Genomic DNA, 16,084 nt, shown 5'->3' on the forward strand with positions numbered 1-16,084 from the left:
GGGAGCTCACCACCTCCATAGGCAGCTGATTCCACTTTTTTTAGGCATATCAAAAGTTTTTCCTAATATCCAGCTGGTACCTTTGTGCATGTAGTTTTAGCCCATTGCTTCGGGTCCTACCCTCTGCTGCCAACTGGAACAGCTCCCTGCCCTCCTCCAAATGACAGCCTTTCAAATATTTAAAGAGAGCAATCATGTCCCCCCTCAATCTCCTCTTCTCCAAACTAAACATTGCTCATATTTAGTTTACAGTACACTCTTACTCCAAGATGTGTTTCGCATACACTACTACCCAGAAGTGTATCCCCCATCCTGTATTTGTGCTTCACATTTTTGTGGCCCAGATGTAGTACTGTGCACTTGTCTTTGTTGAATCTCATCCTGTTCACAACCGCCCACTTCTCCAGAGTATTCAGGTCTTGTTGAATTTGAACTCTATCTTCTTGGGTGTTTGCCACTCCTCCCAATTTGGTGTCATCAGCAAATTTAATGAGTAGCCCATTTACCCCTTCATCCAGATCACTGATAAAAATATTGAAAAGTACTGGGCCCAAAACCGATCCCTGTGGCACCCCACTGGACACCTCCCTCTAATCTGATGAAACGCCATTGACTACCAATCTTTGGGTGCAGTCCTAACCAGTTCCCTATCCACCGAACTGTCCTATAGTCTAGTCTGCAGTCTTCCAGTTTACCCATTAGAATGTCATGGGGGACCTTATCAAAAACTTTGCTGAAATCCAGGTAAATCACGTTGACAGAGTTCCCACGATCCTGACCAGCTGAAAACTGGGCTACAACTAACAAAATGAATTTCAACAGAGATAAATGTAAAGTTCTGCATTTAAGTAGGAAAAATCAACGGCATAATTATAGGATGGGGGAGACTTATTTTGGCAAAAAGGATCTAGGGGTGCAAAAAGGATCTAGAGGTCTTAGTAGATCATACACTGAACATGAGTCAGCAGTGTGATGTTGTAGCTAAATAGGCAAATGCAACTTGGGGTTGCATCATCAATAGTGTCCAGATCACACAAAGTCATGGCATCACTTTATTCTGCTCTGGTTAGCCCTCATTTGGAGTACAGTTTTGGGCAGGACACTTTAAGAAGAATGTTGACAAGCTGGAACATGTCCAAATAAGGGCTACAATGATGGTAAGGGGATCCTATGAGGAAAGGCTGAAGGAGCTGGGCATACTTAACCTGGAGAGGAGATGACAGAGGTGATGCGATAGCCCTCTTCAAGTATTTGAAGGGCTGTCACATGGAGGATAGAGAGGAATTGTTTTATGTTGCCCCAGCAGGTTAGACCAGAAACAATAGGTTAAAAGTCAATCCAAAGCGTTTTCAGCTAAGCATTAGGAAGCACTTCCTGACGGTTAGAGCAGTCCCTCAGTGGAACAGGCTTCCTCGGGAGGTGGTGGGCTCTCCTTCTTTGGAGGTGTTTAAGAAGAAGCTAGATGGCCACCTGACAGCACGGCTGATTCTATAACTCAGTACGTGAGAGGGAGGGCAGGAAGGGGTGAGCTAGAGCTAGGATCCTCCTACGGCCCTCTCGGTGTCCCAGGTAATGCTGACAGGGGTCATTTCGTAGAAAAAGAGCTGCAGGAATTCATTAGCATAACTCATTCGCATATGCCACACCCCTTGACATCACCGGAAGTGTGTCAGAAGGCAACACCCACCCCCTCAGGCTCCACCCTAAAAATCTCCAGGTTTTTCCCATAGTGTTTTTCTAGACTGATTAGAGCTCACCACAGAGAAGAAAGCCAGCAAAACAGATATTTAAAGATAAAAATTAATGTTGCAAGTGCACACTGTACATCTGGGAAGGGGGGACATCATAACACAGTGTGTTTCTATAGTGCTTTTCTAGACAGATTAGAGCTCATCACAGAGAACAAAGCCAGAAAAACACAGATACCGGGGGGGGGGGTAGATAAATAATAGCAACACTCACCACCGCTTGCAGACCTGGAGGAAAGAGGTGCAGGCCCAGCTCCGAGGCTGCTGCGGCCTACGCGGGGCCTGCACTGGCTTCCAAGCTGAGAGGACGGCCCGTGCAGGCCCGAGCAGCCCGGCTGCCTGTGGGGCTGGTTTTGGAGACTGCTGCAGGCCGCGCGCCACCTTGACTGGCCTGCGGGCCGGGAGGACGGGCTGCACAGGGCTGAGTGGCCCGGCTGGCCGCGGGGCCGGCTCCAGAGGCTGCCGCGTGCCGCCTCAACAGGCCTGAGGGTTGGGAGGACGGGCCGCATGGGCCGCCCCCCCCCCCCGCAGCTTCCCCCCTGGCTTCCTACCAGGGAATCCAGGTGGTGATGGGGTGCTGGTGCCGCCGCCACCTGCTGCTAAAGACATGGGCAGCGGGGAGGAAGGGGAATCACGTGGGCGGGGACACCAGCCAGGCCATCTCTTTTCAGAGGTTCTGGAACGGCGTTCCGGCACGTTCCCCCTCAAAATGAGCCCTGAATGCCGATCACCACTTTGGGGACAGGAATGAATTTTCCTCCAGGTCAGATTGGCCAGGGATCCTGGAGGTTTTTTGCCTTCCTCTGGGCATAGAGGAAGAAGCTGTAAATCAGGTTTAGCAGCTTCGTGACTTAGGTCAGTGGGGGGGGGGGGGGTGAGGTAGCTGTGAATTTCCTGCATTGTGCAGGTGGTTTGACTAGATGATCCTTAGGATCCCTTCTGGCTCTATATTTCTATGTAGTCCTCATGCTGTCTCCAGCGGCAGCCTCCAGCCACTCAGAAGCAGCTGGAAAAGTGGGGGGCAGCCACTCACCCCACCAAGTGTCTATTAGCCACAGGGGTCCAGACACAAAATAACCTCTCACCCTCATCCTCCAGTCTCCTTGCAATGCCATTCTTTGTGTGGACTGTTAATTAAAGGGCCTGGCACAACAACTGGTCCCATTTATACAGAGAAAATTAAAATTCTCCACCCCAAAAGGCCAAATTCCACAGGTATACAAATGTTTCTAATTTTTCTTGCTTTTCAAAACTTAACTGTGGTTTACTCATTAGGCTGCTGCCATCCTGACTCCAGTAAATCAGGTTTTGCAGCTCCTTTTATTCAGCTGCACCATCCACAAAATCCCAATTTCCTAGTTCAATGATGAAACTTTTAAAACACAGATGATAGCTTAACTTGCAGAGTATTGTAATATTAACCAAGGAACTGTGAATTCTGATATTAAATGGGAAACTTGTAAAGCTTTTATTTATTTATTTAAAGCATATGCATCCCACAAGAAGAAGCTTAAAGGAAGGGAAGAAATGAACATGAAAACAAGTTGAAATGTTTGTTAACTCAGTTTGCTACATGTCCCAATCCAGATCTCTGTTGAGAGTTGCAAAAGGTTAAATATGAGTTAAATAATACTGTCAATCATATTGGGAATGAGGAGAGAGAGCTGGCAGATTTTTGGCCCATCATTTAAGGCCAAACCAAACAACAAGGGATACCTCCGAGCCTGCTGAAATGTAAAAAAGAGGGGGAAACCCTGGGAGGCAAATCAGCAATTGTATAGTAGCTGAAGTCTTTAAACTATCCTCAATTACTTCAACAATGAAAAACAATTATGTGAAACACTTTAACAGCCGTTAGTTGAACTGTATTAGCAACTTTAGACAAACAAAATGTAGCAGAGATGACGACTCAATATACACAATTTAAATGCAAGTAAGTTACTAGTCCTTACAGAACTTATAGTTCAATGAGTTCTTATTTAATTTTTCTCTTGTTTGTTCTTCCAGATGTGTGAGAACGGTTCTACTCCAACTTCAAACTCAGCAACTTCATTCATATTCCACTATAATGATGCAATGAAACAATGATGTATTCCAACCTCATGTAGGATGTGTGATTTTTCACAACTGATTGAAGTTAGAATAGGGGAGAGCCTGGATAGCTTCTTGATAGCCTAATGGGCGAGTGCCAGCATTCTCTTCCCGTTTCGTATTGGTCACTTTTTCAAAGGCGTAACATTAAGCAATTATTAATGTCCGTCAAAAACTACATATGGTAACTGGATGAGACATGACCACATATGATTGTTTAATGTTCAGCAATAAAGAGCAGTACAACTACCTATCATGGACTGCACGCGTGACACGGCTGTGGAACCCACAAAGCCAGAAGGGGCCGCAAAGCCAGAAGGAGCTAAAGAGCCAAGAATCAGGCGGTCAGAGAGAGTAAACAAGAACATACCACCAAAAAGACTTTCCTGTCTGGCAAGGACAGAAGTTGTGCCTGAACCCTCCCCATGGGGAGACGTAACAAAAATGCCTGCCAAAGAAGCAGAGAAGTGAAGAAGGGCTGCAGAGGAAGAGATTGAATCTCTCATCAAAAATCAGACATGGACCCGTGAAGAACTCCCTCCATGGAAGAGAACAGTACAAGTGGATTTTCAAGACCAAACACGATGCAGAAGGTGAAGTTGAAAGATACAAGACGAGACTGGTTGCCAAAGGCTACACTCAGAAATACGGTGAAGCCTACAATGAAACCTTCACACCAGTGGTGAGGCACACTTCAATAAGGATGCTCCTGCGTATAGCTGCAGTGCAAAAGATGCACGTGAAACATCTAGACATAAAAACAGCTTTTCTGCACGGTGAAATAAAAAGAGGAAGTTTACACGGAAGAAGATTCAAACAATCCCAGGAAAGGCGCCTCATTTGTAAACTGCAAAAGAACTTATACGGGCTCAAACAAGCTGCAAGATGTTGGAATGAAAAACTATGCCAAATGTTGTCCAAAGAAGGTTTTAAGTAAGGCAAAGCTGAACAATGCCTTTACTCAAAGTACCAAGACAACAGATGAACTTACATTCTGGTTTACATCGACGATCTGATTTTGTGTTATGACGAGAAGAAGGACTACAATGAAATAGTCCAAATCTGAGTTAAGAGGCTGAAGTGAAAGAGTTAGGAGTTATCACCTACTACGTGGGAGTCCAAGTAGAAAGAGAAGAAGGTGGGAGTTATCTTCTCAGGTGAAAACAGAAGTCCTAGAGTTTCTGGAATATATTCAAATGAAAAATTGTAAGGCAGCAGATACTCCTACGGAAGTAAATTACCTAAAGCAACAAGGAAATGATGGTCTTCTGCCCGACAACAGACATTACAGGGAAGCACTCAGAAAATTGCTGTACATAAGTACATTAACGCATCCAGATATAGCAGCAGCAGTTGGCAGGTTGTGCAGGAAGGCTGAGTCACCAAGCAAAGGAGATTGGAACGCAGTCAAGAGACTGGCCAGATACCTGAATGGGGACTGTGCCTCTGAAACTGAGGTTGCCAACAAGTAGTAAACCCAGATGGTTGGGATATATGGATGCAGATTGGGCAGGAGATACCAAGGACAGAAAGTCTATCAGTGGACATTTATTCTTTTATGTCAATGGAGTAGTGAGCTGGAGCAGCAGAAAACAAGGAATTCTGGTGCTGTCCTCGACTGAAGCTGAATACGTATCCAAAAAACAAATAGAGGGGCTCTCCCTGGGACTCAAAGCCCCAAACAAAGAAGAAATCCTGGAGGACTCTGAACAAAATTATACAGTCTTCTAAATACTCGCTTTTATAATTTTATAAAGTGCCAATGGTGCAAAAGTGTCTAAAGTCTATCAGTACATATCAAATCAACAATTATTACAAAATATTTAAGAACATTACAACATATACTAATGTATCCAAATGGTGGGAGAAATATACAACAATCCTAAATAAGTCGGTTCATTTACAGTAGTCCGTTCATGTCGTGGCTACTCACAGCTCCGCAGCTTTGGCGTGGTAATCTACAGCTCCACAGCTTCACATATTCTATACGGTTTTCTGCAGCTTCAGCGTTATTTCTGATTCACTGGTTACAGAGCTTTTGCACCGACGTGAGTGGACTACTATAAATGAACTGACTTATTTAGGATTGTTGTATATTTCTCCCACCATTTGGATACATTAGTATATGTTGTAATAAAACATATAAAAGCGAGTATTTAGAAGAATGTATAATTTTGTTCAGAGTCCTCCGGGATTTCCTCTTTGTTTGGGGCTGAATACGTATCAGCAGCAGAGGCATACAGACAACTGAAGTGGATGGTGCAACTGATGAATGACTTTGAGATAGAAGAACCCAAACCGATAAAACTCTTTTGAGGACACTCAAGGGTGCATAAAACTTGCACGAACAGAAAAGATGAACTCTAGAACCAAACATATTGATGTGAAACAACATCCAGTGAGAAATATGGAAGAGGATGGGCTTATTGAGTTGGAGTATTGCCGCATAGAAGAGATGATTGCCGATATGCTCACTAAGCCACTCCCTAAAGACAAGTTTGAAAGTCTACACAAGAAGTTAAACCTTGTGGACTCCGTACACTGGACCTTGAGAAGGGGTGTTGGAATTACAATGTCTTGTGTACGGAGAAGGCAGAAGACACAGAATACCTGCAGGGCTCAGCAAATCTAAGCGTTAGATAGACAGCAAAATAAGATGCTTCTTTCTCCGTCTCCTCTATTCTTCTTGCATGTCTCCAGATTGATATTCTTAGGCTACTTCCCCGCTTCTTCCCAGAAGTCCCCCTCTCCCAGTTTAGTGAGGTAGTTAGTATCTATTCTACTTCTCTGCTTTCTATCAAAGTTGTAGTTCCTGAATAAACTCTCTTCATTCACTTCTCAATCAGACTCAAGATCATTCCTAAGATATACCAGAGCCTACAACTGTGAATGACCTGTAGTTTCTGTCAGGCAGAAAGGCATCATATAAATATATTAATAAATAAACAATCACTAATTCCCAATTGGTAGTACCCTGGCATAAAATGGAGTTGAGCTACCCCAACCATCGTGACCGGCTGCGAAGTTAATGCTTTCCCAGGGGGTGATGCTTTTAGACACAGCCACGATTGCATGGGGGAATTCTCCCATCAGTGAGAAGAAGGGGAGGGTTTTACCTGTCTGGCAGCACCTTCCAGTCCACCCTGCAGGGCAGGCACACTCGTTGGGAAACAAACACTTCCCACCATTTTGGCAAGGCGGATGGCAGATGGCTGGAAAAAAGACCACTCATTAAAACTAACAGCCAAAGTAACTGGCAGGGACTGTGAGCCCCAGGGAAGGCATCTAGTCTGCAGAAAGGCTGGGGAGTCAGACATGGCTTTAGATGCCTCTCTGCCATGGCAGTCACTGGATTTCCATGGGCCACTCACGGTCTCCCAGCCTATCCTCCTTCGCAGAACTGTTGTGAGGACAGAGGGGGGAACCAAGTGCGCCACTCTGAATCCCCTGGAGAAATGGCAGGATAAAAATCGCCATAAAGAAACCAACGGGCAAGGCCCTTCCTGTGTTAAGGCAGGAAAGGCCCATCCAGGCTCTTCTTCCCAGTCTTGTGAATGCGGCAAGTGGCTGTGGCCAACAAAAAGGAAGGCTCTGTGCCCTTCTGGCTGCCACATAAGTGGGGAGTGGGCTGCGAGGGGCGATGGACCCATCAGTGCTGAGAGGGCAAATTGAGCCACTTGAAAGAAATGGGACAGAAACACCACCCAGAATCCCCAGCGCAATAGGGCCTTCCCACTCCCAAAATGGAGGGCCACAATGCATGGCAGGCGCTGCTGGAGACCCAGGCAGCCCACACCCCTTCACAGGCAGGCAAAGGAGGGGAAGGAGCAGGGCAGTCTTCCCAACACCCAACAAGGATACTGGACGGGGGGGGGGGCAGGCATGGGCACGTAGCTAACCAGAATCCTTCTGATCACTTGCCAGGAAGAACGGTGCACTTTCAGGGCCCTGCTTCCTCTGAAATGTAGTGGATTGGGTCCTAATTTTCACTAAAAAGGGTTTGCTGGCAGAGAAGCAAGGCACCCTTCGTGTGCTCAGAAGCACTTGGGGGGGGTCTCAGTGCCGGTACAAAGCCCCCACCCTGAAGAGCCGCGTCTCTGCAGCACCCCTAGAAAGCTGCACCTCTCCAGCATCAAAGGAAATCTGGGCTTACTCAGCACTTCATGATCATCTGCCATCTTTTCACCAAACTTATGGGAGAGTGGCTAGATGACAGGTCACCTGGAGGAGAGAAGGGTCCTGGCCCTTGACAGAAGAGGCTTACCTGCATTACATCCACGCCAGGAGTGGCCATTCACCCATCTCCACCCAGGACAGCACCTGTACGCTAGCTGAGAAACGGTCTGATATGCCCAACGGCGGGAGACCTTGTAGGTCGTGCTGCAGAGAAGGAGCGGGAAAGGACTGTTCCAAGCCGGTCTGCAGCGCTTCTCCTCTAAGGAGCCAACTGCCCCTTCCAGAAAAGTCCCAAGAAGGAAGAGTGGAGGAGGGGACAGTGCAGCCCCCTCCCAAGCAGCCCCTCCAGCTATTGAACTAAAGGAGGCTCCACAGAACAAGGAAGAGCAAAAATCTTCCATACACAAGGATGTGACACAACACTCAGAGGGAGAGGCAGGCTAGTGTGGAGGGACCCTTGAACCAGGTCTTCGCCCCCCAATGACCCAGACCCATCGCATGCCCTCCAATGAACCAGACCCTTGTTCCATCCAAGTCAGTACTGTGTACTCAGACCGGTACCTGGAGTTTTAGGCAGAGGCCAGCTGGGGGCCTCTTTGGAAGCTGGAACGTTTGGAAGCAAAGAGAGCTGGAGGCCTCCGAACAGGGGTGGCTCTGGCCCAGGACTGGGGTACTCTGAGCTCCAGAGCTGCAACTGGTAGGTTTGGGAAATTCAGTGCACTGACATGCACATGATTTCCTCTTGTACCATGTTTCATCTGCTGCCGATCTGAGGCAACAGAAATGTATGCCCAATATGCTGAACTGGATGCCTCCATCCCTTCTGGGCACCTGAGATCTTACCAGGTACTACTTGCACTCTGTTTAGGCCTCAGTTAAAATTGCTTTTGAAAAAACGGAATTCTAGGAAAGTTGAATTTTGCACCTATTACGAAATTCTGCCTTCTTTCTGTATGTTTAGGTGAAATACCTGCAGCCCTGTCCAAAAGCAATTGAATATGCGTGGAGGGAGAGAAAATTGACACCAATGAGAAAATTGTTCTTTTGGAGAGGCGGGAGCTGGAGCACTAGCAGTCCAGCTGACAGGTGGTATCGCAAGGGAGCCCAAGCCACAAGTCCTCACCGTGCACTGTCCCACCAAGGCCCTAATCCGAGGCTACTGCGCCGGGCTCTGAGAGGGAGCAGGGAAGGGAGCTGCTGGACTGGGGAGTCTTTTTCTGTTGCCTTCCTTAACTGCTGGGGGGAATTAGCTGAGGTTACTGTGTGGGAGGACAGTGTTGGGGGGGGGGCAGTGAATGCGTCGAGCCTGCTGCGAAGTGGTGCCAGTTGGAGTAAGTGTTTTTTTCTGTTTGTCTCTTTTGCCTGAGTTGGAACTAATTGAGGAGGGTGACTGTTGCTAATTGGAGAGTGTCTGTTATGCCTGGGGCTGACTGCTGGCCCCGGCCTCTGCTGGGTGAGCCTTGAGTTGCATTAGGCTCCTCTTCGATCTTCCCTTTGGCTCTTAGCCTGAGGGTCCGGCCCGTGGGCTCTGTTAGAAGCTGAGTATCTCTTACATCTTATAGGAGTTAGGCTTTTCCCCGCTCTTCTGCCAACCTTTCACAAGTTGACTTCTGAGGCAGTTTGGCAGGGGAATTATCAGGGAAGTACCATAAAACCTGAACCACCTCTGAAATGGATTGCAGCAGCATGGCTGGTGAGAGAGCTGAGGCAGCGACATACACTGAACATGAGTCAGCAGCGTGATATGGTAGCTAAAAACGCAAATGCAGTTTGGGGCTATATAAACAGAAGCATAGTGTCCAGAACACAAGAAGTGACGGTATCACTCTACTCTGCTCTGGTTAGACCTTACCTAGAGTATTGTGTTTAGTTTTGGGCACCACAATTTAAGAAGGATATAGACAGGCTGGAACGTGTCCAGAGGAGGGCAATGAAGATGGTGAGGGGTCTGGAGACCAAGTCCTAGGTGGAAAGGTTGAAAGAGCTTGGAATGTTTAGCCTGGAGACGATTGAGAGGTGATATGACAACCATCTTCAAGTACTCGAAGGGCTGTCATATAGAGGATGGTGCAGAGTTGTTTTCTGCTGCCCCAGAAGGTTGGACCAGAACCAACAGCTTGAAATTACATCGAAAGAGTTTTCGGCTAAGCGTTAGGAAGAACTTCCTGACAGTTAGAGCAGTCCCTCAGTGGAATGGGCTTCCTCGGGAGGTGGTGGGCTCTCCTTCTTTGGAGGTTTTTAAGCAGAAGCTAGATGTCCATCGGACAGCAATGCTGATTCTGTGAACCCGGGCAGATCACGAGAGGGAGGGCAGGAAGGGCTGCATCAGTGCTTAGTTCTCGTGGCCTTCTTACCTGCCCAGGGTAAGGCCGATCACCACCTTGGGGTCAGGTAGCAATTTTCCACGGGCCAGTTTGGTTAGGGATCCTGGAGGTGTTTCACCATCTTCTGGGCATGAAGCGGGGGACACTGGGGCAGTCGGGGGGGGGGGGTTGTTATGAATTTCCTGCATTGTGCAGGGGGTTGGACTAGATGACCCTGGAGGTACCTTCCAATTCTATGATTCATCATTAACTTCCTGCGAACAGCTTGCTAAGGGTTGACCAGGAACACAAAAGCATCCAGGTGAAGGCCACCCCCTACCGATTGACTCCCGCAGCCACCATCTCTACTTCAGCCCTGAAGCAAGCCGCAGCCTGCCTCCTTGCCCAACCCCCGATGTCTTGCATTAGCAGCACCAGGGAGAACAGAACCACCCCCCACCCCCCCGGCCAGGTCCCCAGGAAGGGAACTGCTCCATACCTGTATGTACTGCAAACCCTCTGTCCCTGGCACATGGTGAGGTAGGGCTGGTAGACAGGGTGCACGGAGGACACCAAGAAGGACACGGTGCGGCTCTGCACTTCTGCAGAACACACTCTGCGCCTACGAATCAATGATCCCAGCAGAAGGTGAGAAACACCAAGAAAGAAGCTCCACGGCAAGAGAGGCCAGACAGCGTGCGAGTTCAGTGACACGTCCTCTAGCACGGACTTTCTAAGACTAGTTTGGGCATCCTTGTTACAAACAGGGTAACTATTGCGCCTGGGGGGGGGGGAGTAAAAGGCAGGAGAGATGCCCGCCTTCTTGCAAACAACGGCACTCGGATTTGCTGAGCAGTCTACACCGTTCAGAATCTAGGTAACTTGCTTTTAATTAAAAAATAATAGATATTTCTCTAATAGACAACCCAGCCAACATACAGTAAAGCATTTCTGGATCCTACCAATGCCAGTCAGAGAAATCAAGCATGTGAAACCACTAGGTTTAATTTTGGCTGTAATGTGTCCGTTTGTTACTGGCCCTGGCTGTATCTGGCTTACTCCATTGCCTGGTTACATTTCATTTTTTAAAAAAAAAAGAAAATATAAGCAATAAAATGCTTCTTTTAAAAGCATGAGTCATAGTATTTTTGCTTCTACCTTTCTTGAGACAAACAGAAGAGATCTCCAAAGTGTTGAGGCGGGAGGACAGAGCGCATGCTTCAATTTTCAAAATTTGGAAGATCTGCACCTACACAGCGATGCAGACATGTGTCTTGCATCATTTCTGAGGGGCCAAGGAAGGCTGTCTGGCAGGAACCCCTGGGGTCTTGTATGCGGCTCACCTGGCCGTGGGCTTACCCTGGCAGAAAGGAATGATCAGCATCGGTCAATGCAAGCATCAGAAGACACCCCACAAGAAGGCAGCTGTCCCTCCTCATTTCTTCTCCTCTGTTGGGACTTTCTCCCCCCCACCTCCAGTGCAGCATGAAGGAAGAAGGGAGCGAGCAGAAGGGTCAGTTCCGTGAGCAAACCTGGAACGAGAAAAAAATAAGTGGCATGAGTGAGAGTGCTGTCCCTGGGCCACAGGGGCCGCCCAGCAGTGTAAACAGGCATTTGAGAAAGGCAGGAGCTGCCCCGGGAGGAGGAGGAGGCTGGCACTCTCATGCTCTGCCCAGGAACGAGACTTCCGTAGCCCACCTGGCAACCCCTCGCTCGCTCGTGGCCCAAGCAAGTCAGAAGGGGAGGGCCCTGAACTAAACGACAAACTGGTGTCAAATAAACCTGGCTACTATTTCATGCCAGATTTCAAAGCATTAATTTTTTTAACAACTGTAACAAAGAGAGGAACCAACCCTAATTACTCCAAACCCAAGTTGTTATAAAAGTAATACAATTATTAGCTGCTATCCACAATGATTTGTCACTCTCTTAATGCTGACCAAGAAATAAATGCACTCCATGATGTCTAATAGATCAGCTTATTTTCCTTGGATTTTATTTGAAACTATTTGTATTTAAAATTAAAATTAATCACACACACAAACTACAGATGGTTTTGGGGATGTAGTGGAGCCTACTGCAGAACACACACACACACACTCACTCACTCACACACACAGGGAGAGAGCACTCTAAATATCTGGCTTGTCTAGTGATGCTCTTGAGGCTGAACCCAAAACGAAAGGCCCAGCAGGTGGCTCAGGTTTTCTCCAGGCTACCCACCATTCGCCCAGGACCCAAAGGCCTTGCAGCCCAATCCTCCCGTTCCACCAACCAGCCCCCCTCCCACTCCCGAGGGCAACAAATGTCATCCAGACCGCCCTGGGCCACGAAGAAAGGCGGCACCATCAGAGGGGCGTCTCCAGCAACATGATTCAAGCAAGGGAGCTCCAGAGGAAAGCAGCCTCGCCTGGAGGGAAAGGGCTTGCTGACACCCAAGCCCAGCGAGCAGTCAGAGACGGTGTTCTTGGGTGAGAGAGAAACACCCCGTGCAAAGGATGCAACCGTGTACCATGCCACCCACTTGCCACATGCCTTGCCCACGAAAGAACTGAGCAGTTTTTAAAACCACAGCCTTAGAGGGGGATGAACAATCACACCCGCACATGTTGGTTGCTTTAAAGACCGCCCCCCCCCAAAGTCAAACACAGCCCAACTGTCACACGTCCTGGCCTGCCAGCTGCTCAATAGCAAGCCAGAAGTGTCTGGGCCTGCACTGGGCAGGGTGGGTCACCTGCACTGGGCACTGGGCAGGGTGGGTCACCAAGGCACAGGCTGGCCACACACAAACAGGCAGACACTCACCCCATGCCTCCCCCCACTGGCTGTCCTGGCAATGCCAAACCACTAATTTTCCTATAAAAACACGCCACACAAGAACATTCTTCTCCTCCCATTTTAAAGAGGGTTGCTTCTTATGATGCCCAATAAAAGCTTAAATAAATCAGGAAAGATCCATCCTACTCAGACGTCAGCTTCTCTCCTCCCCCATGAACTTGAAAACTTGGTTTTAATCACATGTGGCTGACCTCCTCAGACTGAGTAATCAATGCATCTTTATCCCCCATTCACTCTGTACTGACTCTGCAGGAGGGGGGGGAAACAAACAACTTTTGCTTAGATCGGCTCTTGTTGAGAAAGGTGGCTAGTTTTGTTTTCTTTAAGAAGATGAAAGCTGATCCAAGGTCAATAAAAGCCCCAAAGGGCGCCCCCCCCCCCAGTTCTGGGACTGGAATTACTAATTCTGTCTTATACAATTCACTTCACTGGGGCCCCACGACAAACTCTGGTTTCTGGAATTTGGAACACACTATTAAAACCATTCAGACTCTGCAAAAAATAGTACCTAACTGATTTGCACAGAGTAAAGTATGAGGACCAGGCTGGAGAGTTCTTGAGGCTTTGCTTCCCATGGGGCATGCATACCAGCGCTTCCATTCCACAGTTAGTTTTTGGTCAGACAAGTTTGGCAGCCCCTTAGAACTACAACGAACCCACAAAATCCTGTTTGTTGCCAGGCAAAAGTGAGGTGTGCAATCCACAAGCAGCAGCAGCAGCAGCTCCTTTTCCAGACTTAGGCCTCCAACCCTACACTGTCTGCAGCCCTCACAGAAGTCCCATATTTGAATGGCAGAAATGTACAGGAAGTGCCTTCCCCCATCCAGGACAGTGCAACAGCCTTGCCCTTTTCTATGGGTCCTGGAAAGCCATCTAAGAATCAAGTCTATCTGATGCAGGCCTAAAGATAATTACAAGTGTAACAGCCAAACGCAAGAGGATCAGATTGTGTGTGTGAGAGCATCTTCAGCAGTTACCTGGAGAAAGGAGGGATTTCTGTTCTGCTATTATGAATAATTTACAAGCAGGCAACCTGCAAGGACTTGCAGGGGGCATCTCATTTTACCCTGTCCCAATATGTCCCCTTCCCTGAGAGCCCCCACAGCCTCCCCCCTTTCCCTGCTTCCTTCTCTCCTTCCCATCCGCCAGCCCACCTGCCTTTTTCTATCCACCCCCACCTCCACCTTTCCCTCCTTCCTTCCCCCAGAAGCCCCTACCCAGCAAAACTGTTGCCCAGCTGTGTTGTGCCAGCTGCTCTTCCGGGCCCAACTGAGCAGTGGAGAACCTGCCAAGACTTGCCGGGCGTTCCTCTTACTCCCCCGCACGCTCCTCCCTGCACTATTTCTTTTTTCCCGCCTCCTGGCAATCCCCATATCCTCACCTTTCCCTGATTCCTTCTCTCCTTCCCACCCACCAAACCAAATGACTTTTTATCTAATATACCATCCTCAGCTATATTAATTATTTACTTCATTTATATCCTGCCTTTCTCTCCAAAAGGGACCCAAAGCAGCCTAAATATTCTACTGTCCTCCATTTTATCTTCACAACAATCCTGTGAGATACATTAGGCTGGGAGAGAGGAACCAGCTCACGGTCACCCAGCAAGCTTCCATCCTAATCTGAAACTCTAACCACTACACCACACTGGCTTTCACAAGGAGGCTGCTGTTAAACTGTAGTTAGCAGTAAGTTCTGCCAGGGGTTACTGCCAGGCCTCCCTCAAAGGCCAAACAGGCCTGGAAAGGGGTCTGCACCCTCCCCTTGCCTTTACTGACAGAAATCAAAACTTGAAGGCTGGTAAAATTGTGGTTGCCTAGCAACCCCCACTGCTGAGGGCATTTGTTTCTTAAATGTAGAGGTGGGTTTGTCTGAAAATCTGGGGCTCTTATCAGGTCTGTAGAAACATTTGCCTTGCCCGTTCATGGTTTTGTCTCTGCATCTAAGTAGGCACAGATGAGGCCACTCTGACAATTAGATATACTGATGGTAAAAAAAATTCTGATGAACACACAATTAGTTTGGAAACTAGCTACATTTAAGGCAATTGTGTGGATGCCACCAGCAGTTCTAAAAGATTAGAGAAGCAAAATTATTTCACTCCAATAAGTCAGAATTCTTCTACATTCCATTAAAGCAACAGTTAGTCCACACAGGGCAAAGCTCCAGAAAAAAATTAAAGGCTGACATCCAGAGCCCAGATAGCCGAGGATTTTTTCCAGTGACCTATTGGCGCAACTGTTTTTTCTTGCTCTTGTGACTTGCTACAAGCCTAAGAGTCAGGAACTTGTTCCCATTGACCAGGCACAGTCCTGATCCTCAGGTCCCTCCCCTGGCAACAGATTCTGGCTGGGGAGGCAGGCGAGGCTTGAGCTGAACTTGACACCAACCACGGCTGAAGCATTCCCCCCCCCCGGGGGGGCCTCTGCCCGGCACCCCATCTTTTTTTTAAGCAGCACTCTGAGGGTAAAAACTTCTCTTGCCTCAAGCAGCATCACATTGAAATCAGATTCGAATCAGATTCAAACCTTCTGCAGTGAAAACAATGAAGAATATCATAAACATCACAGATATCCTGTCACAAAGGCTTTTATGAATTAAAGATCAGTGTCAGATTCATGTTGGCTAAGATGGATACAGATGAAAACATTTGTGAAGCCCATCACACATCTATCCTTGTAAAAAGGAAATGCATGAAATGCCACATTTCCTCATATGCAGACCTGAGAGTGGATTCTTGGCTTCTTTAAACTGCAGCCTGACACACAGAAATGTATAGTGAAACTCTGCCCATCGCTGCCTCCCACCCAAAACTGCCAAGGGTCAGGTAAGCTCTTAGAAACACAGGAGTAGGGCTAGTTTGCAAAAGGTCGAAATGCTTCTTGCCTTCCCAGCAGCCAGCGGGGGGGGGGGGTGTCCCAGCATCTT

General features: G+C 47.9%; 1 protein-coding gene across 2 annotated transcripts in view; it reads right to left on the bottom strand.

The window, feature by feature from the left end:
• Nucleotides 1-16,084, bottom strand: part of EGFL7 (EGF like domain multiple 7) — a 33,861-nt gene that overhangs the window by 9,668 nt on the left and 8,109 nt on the right. For both annotated transcript variants that reach the window (XM_054997420.1, XM_054997421.1), the window contains exons 3-6: nucleotides 11,678-11,850; nucleotides 10,818-10,940; nucleotides 8,104-8,219; nucleotides 6,956-7,051 (exon numbers count right to left, since the gene is read on the bottom strand). In XM_054997420.1, coding sequence (XP_054853395.1) covers nucleotides 6,956-7,051; nucleotides 8,104-8,219; nucleotides 10,818-10,940; nucleotides 11,678-11,805 — 463 coding nt within the window. In that variant the 5' untranslated portion in view covers nucleotides 11,806-11,850. The remainder of the gene's footprint in view (nucleotides 1-6,955; nucleotides 7,052-8,103; nucleotides 8,220-10,817; nucleotides 10,941-11,677; nucleotides 11,851-16,084) is intronic.

Source organism: Eublepharis macularius, chromosome 14 (assembly GCF_028583425.1).
Source record: "Eublepharis macularius isolate TG4126 chromosome 14, MPM_Emac_v1.0, whole genome shotgun sequence".
NCBI classification, from domain to species: domain Eukaryota; kingdom Metazoa; phylum Chordata; class Lepidosauria; order Squamata; family Eublepharidae; genus Eublepharis; species Eublepharis macularius.